General features: G+C 41.9%; 1 protein-coding gene across 1 annotated transcript; it reads left to right on the forward strand.

The window, feature by feature from the left end:
- Positions 1-589: 589 nt before the first annotated feature.
- On the forward strand, positions 590-1,693 carry LOC110687057. The gene has a single exon (XM_021863685.1). It carries the CDS (start codon positions 590-592, stop codon positions 1,691-1,693), a length of 1,104 nt encoding a protein of 367 aa, XP_021719377.1.
- Positions 1,694-5,318: the final 3,625 nt, after the last annotated feature.

Here is a 5,318-nt window from a genome sequence, read left to right on the forward strand (position 1 = left end):
CCAGGGAAAAATCGCCAAAATTACTGGAATGCCGAAACCCATGGAAGAAGAAGCTGTAGATGGCTATATAGAATCTCCCTTCTTAGAAGATATTGCCACGGTAGAGGTGCCGAAGAGGTTCAACACGCCCAACATGACTATGTATGATGGAGCAACGGACCCTGATGAGCATGTGTCCCTCTACAAGAAAAAGATGATGACAAGCTCGATCCCTAGAGATATTAGGGAAGATGTCATGTGCAAAGGCTTTGGAGCCACACTATCAGGTCCAGCTCTAACTTGGTTCATTAATTTAGATAATGGGACAATTCGATCTTTTGCAGGAATGGTGAACCTATTCAAGATCCAGTTTGCTAGCAGCAGAAAAATCGAGAAGCAGTCTTCAGATCTGTACCGTGTTGTGCAGAGACATGGCGAATCCTTGAGGAACTATCTAAATAGGTTCAACAGGAAGAAGATTGGGATACACAAGTGTGACGCTCCTACAACAATCGAAGCATTCAAAAGAGGGCTGCTAGACCCTAGTGAGCTCTACAAGGAGTTGACCAAATAACCATGTACAACCTTTGAAGATGTGAAAGCCAAAGCTATGGCTCAAGTTAGATTCGAGGAGGATACCTATGCAAGAAAGACTCATGAGCCAGATCGCCAATCAAGAAGGAACAACAACTTTCCCAGAAGAGATCACCGATTTAAGCCATATCAGCGTTCTCTCTTTGATCAAGGATCAGTCAATGCTTTTGAAGAAGAATTCTCCTACTGGAGGGAAGATCCTGAGCTCCCACCTAAATTACATGAATATTGTTTCAATGTTAACCCTTCACGAGTAATTAGGATCGTGAATAAGATGGGAGATACTGTGCAATGGCCAAGAAAGAGTGATATGCCTGGAGAGAAGAAAGATTCGTCTAGATGGTGTTATTTCCATTTTGATATTGTTCACACAACCGATGAATGTGTTGCGCTCAGAAAGGAAGTTGTTTACCAACTGAAGAAATGTTATCTCAAAGAACTCCTGTCAGATAAATCTAAAGCTCCAGGGAAAGAGAGTGAATCAAAGCAGGGAGCTCCTCCACCTCCGCCCCGAATTGTCAAAACCATATGTTTCATAACAGGAGGATCAGAAGTATGGGGCTTAACATACTCAGCTGCAAAGCGATACGCAAAGGAGAGCAATAAGGACCAACCAGACAAAAGGGAAAAATCTAAAATAGATATTCCCATTATGTTTGAAGAAAGCGACGCAGTAGAAAGCCATCATGACGGTCAAGTAATTTCACTCCTAGTTGGAAACTGTATGATCAAGCGAATCCTTGTTGACAACAGAAGCTCTGCAAACATCATCATGCTCGATACTCTGAAACATATGAACATAGACGAAAAGAACATCATCAATAAGTCAACAATGCTAGTAGGATTCAGTGGAGAAACAAAGAAGTCAAGTGGGGAGATCACATTAGCTACCTATGCAAAAGGAGTCAACCTACAAGTCAAGTTCCTACTGATCGACACTCTATCCTCATACAATATGATTTTAGGCAGACCCTGGATACATGAGATGAAGGCCATCCCCTCTACATACCATCAAGTCATTAAGTTCCCTACCAAATGGGGTATTCAAGAAATCAGAGGAGACCCTAAAGAGGCCAAAGAATGTTACAGGATCGCATTAAAAGCAACATCTGCAGAATAGAGTTCAGCATAGCAATTAGAGGGTCAACTGGGCCAAGAGAAGTTGAGCATAATAGAAGAGCAAGAAGCCACAGAAGTCCAGTTTAACCCTAAACACCCAGATCAAAAGATCAAGATAGGGTCAGAATTGAAGCCAGATATCCGACAACAAATATATGCCTTCTTAGAAGAAGAAAAATATGCATTCGCCTGGACCCATGAAGACATGAAAGGCATCTCTCCAGATGTAATTACTCACAAGCTGAATGTGGACCCAATGCATACACTAGTAAAGCAGAAGAGAAGGAAATTTGCGCCAGAAAGCAACAAGATTATCAATGAGGAAATCCAAGACTGGAAAGATCAGAGAGGTAAAATACCCAGAATGGCTCGCTAATGTAGTGGTAGTCAGGAAGAAGAACGAAAAATGTCGAATCTGCATAGACTTCATAGATATCAATAAGGCATGCCCAAAAGATCCGTTCCCCCTACCTCATATTGATGCAATGGTAGACGCCACAACAGGACACGAGCTGCTATCCTTCATGGATGCGTACAGTGGTTATAATCAAATCCTCATGCACAAGGATGACCAAGAGAAGACCGCCTTTATCACTAGTCAAGGAATATATTGCTACAAAGTAATGCCTTTCGGATTAAAGAGCGCATGAGCGACATATCAAAGGTTGGTGAACAAGATGTTTGAAAATAAAATTGGGAACACAATAGAGGTCTATATAGACGGCATTGTGATTCAATCCAAGAAGGCTGAAGAGCACGTCAGAGACCTTAGAGAAGCATTTGCCATCCTGAAGCACTACGGCATGAAGTTGAACCCCACAAAATGCAAATTCGGAGTACAGTCAGGAAAGTTCTTAGGATACATGGTTACACAAAGAGGAATAGAAGCCAGCCCAGACCAAGTCAAGGCCATTCTAGATCTAGAACGACCAAAATCAAAGAAGGATGTATAGAGCCTAACAGGGAAAATTGCAGCACTAAACAGGTTCATTTCAAAATCTTCAGATAAGAACATAGCCTATTACGAGGTATTGAAGAAAAACATGGAATTAAAGTGGGAGCAGGAACACGAAGAGGCATTTCGGAAGTTAAAAGAGTACTTGGCCAATCCGTTGATTCTCTCTAAACCTAAGGAAAAAGATCCCCTCCAATTGTACCTCGTAGTGTCTGAAGTTAGGATCAGTGCAGTCCTTACAAGAGAAGAAGGCAAAGAACAATTACCAATCTACTACGTAAGCAAGACCCTACTCAGCGCGAAAACAAGGTACGCGTCCTAAGAGAAAATTATTTTGGCCCTAGTTACTGCCTCGATAAAGCTACTCTTATACTTTGAAAGCCATTCCATACGAGTTCGCACCAACTACCCCATCAAAGCCATCATGAGAAAGCTAGAAATATCAGGAAGGATGGAAAAATGGGCCTTACATCGGAGCAGGTACGATATGTAATACGAGCCTAGGACTGCAATCAAATCACAAGCTTTGGCAGACTTTATAGCAGACTTCAGTCCAACCCTTGAGGAAGAAGCACAAAAAGAAGTATTGGCAATACAGGAGCCAAAGGCTATACAAAAGTGGATACTCCATACAGATGGCGCATCTAACATACGCGGTGTAGGCTTAGTAGTAATACTGACTTCACCCCAAGGAGACAAGATAGCACAAGCAATAAGATGCAACTTCAAAGCCACCAATAATGAAGTTGAATACGAAGCATTGATCGCAGGGTTGACCGTCGCAAGGGATATGAAGATACAACATCTAGAGGTAATTTCAGACTCCCTACTCATGGAAAATCAAATCAATGGAGAATATGCGGCAAAGGATACTAGGATGATAGCCTACCTAGAAGTCACAAAGAAACTCATTAAGGAGTTCAAGGAATTCAAGATAGACAAGGTACCTATAAATCTGAACAGTGAAGCAGACGCCCTAGAAAACTTGGGATCAAACATTTATCTAGAAGAATTTGGAGCTATCCCCCTAGTGCACCTACTCTCTCCAGCCATAGAAAAAGACTCAACCATGAACGTCTGCGAAGTTCAAATAGGTTCTACAGGGAAAGAAGATGATAGCTGGACAACAACGCTAAAGGAATACCTTTTGGACAAAACAATACCAACAGGGAAAGTAGCAGCTGAAGCATTTGTCCTGAAATCCTCTAAATATTGCTTAATCAGCAACGTACTCTTCAAGAAGTCTGTAGCAGGTCCCTTTTTACGATGTTTAGAGAAAGAGGAAGCACATCAAGTCTTACAGTCCCTACATAGCGGGGAATGCGGAAACCATTCAGGAGGAAGGAATTTAGCCAACAGAGCACTTAGAATGGGATACTTTTGGCCTAGCATGAGAAAGGATGTTGTACAGTTCGCCAAGAAATGTTTACCATGCCTAAGACAGGCACCTTTGACACACAAACCATCAGAAGTGGGGAATGGATATAGTGAAGTTACCCCCGTCATCAGGGCAAAGAGTATACTTCATAGCAATGACAGACTACTTTTCAAAATGGATCGAAGCATAAGCGTACAAGGAAATCAAGGGTAAACATGTCATCTCGTTTTTAAAAACAAACGTCCTAAGTAGATTCGGAGTACCAGCAGAGATCATTACAGATAACGGATCTCAGTTCACCAGAAATAAGACCACAAAGTTCTGCAAGGAATGGAACATTTTTCTTATCACATCTACGCCTAGATACCCATAAGGAAACGGACAGGCGAAATCGAGTAACAAGGTCCTTATAGGCAACATGAAGAAAAGGCTAGAAGGAGCAAAAGGGAAATGGGCAGATGAATTGCCCAACATATTATAGGCAGAAAAAACTATTCTAAAGGGCGCTACAGGCCACACTCCATTCTCATTGGTGTACGGGTGTGAAGTAGTAATCCCAACAGAGGTAGAAGTCCCCACAGCAAGGTGTGGGTTAATGATAGAAGAAAGGAACCAAGAAGAACTAATTCACAACATAGACGCAGTGGAGGAACGAAGAGAAGACGCAAAAATGAGAATGGCAGCATATCAGCAAGAAGTAGCAAGATCCTTCAACAAGAACGTTAGGGAAAGAGTCTTCAAGTTGGGAGATTGGGTTCTTAGAAAGGTGTACGAAAATACAAGAGAGGTAAATGCAGGGAAGTTGGCACCCAACTGGGAAGGACCCTACGAGATCATCAAGGTAGTAGGTAATGGAGCCTATAGACTATGAAATACGGAAGGGAAAGAGGTACAGAGAAGCTGGAACGCAGCGCATTTAAAGCTCTATCATTTCTGAAAAGCGAAGGTATGTAGTCATCATTTCGATTTCCTTTCTTTTTACAAAAAAAAAATCAAAAAAGACAAAAATCTCCAACAACCAAAAACAGCATGAAAGGTACTCTTCTTTACTTACACATTGTCAATTAAATTTATTTTCACTATGAGTACTGACTTTGGCATCAGAGGGTCGTTGGGGAAACCCACGGCCACCCCTCACCCAATTTTGTTTTGCAAGGACAACATCGACACTACTCAGCAAAAGCGCAACAAAACACTACAGAGTAATGCTTATTCGTCCCTACAAGGAACAAATCAACACAAGGATGGCAAACCAACTGCCCCCGCAAAATAAGCAAACACATGTAAGCAATA

The sequence above is a fragment of the Chenopodium quinoa genome, unplaced genomic scaffold, assembly GCF_001683475.1.
Source record: "Chenopodium quinoa cultivar QQ74 unplaced genomic scaffold, ASM168347v1, whole genome shotgun sequence".
NCBI classification, from domain to species: Eukaryota; Viridiplantae; Streptophyta; class Magnoliopsida; order Caryophyllales; family Amaranthaceae; genus Chenopodium; species Chenopodium quinoa.

Excerpts from the sequence above, each read along its gene's own strand:
- LOC110687057 (XM_021863685.1), top strand. The coding sequence starts at position 590 with ATGGCTCAAGTTAGATTCGAGGAGGATACCTATGCAAGAAAGACTCAT.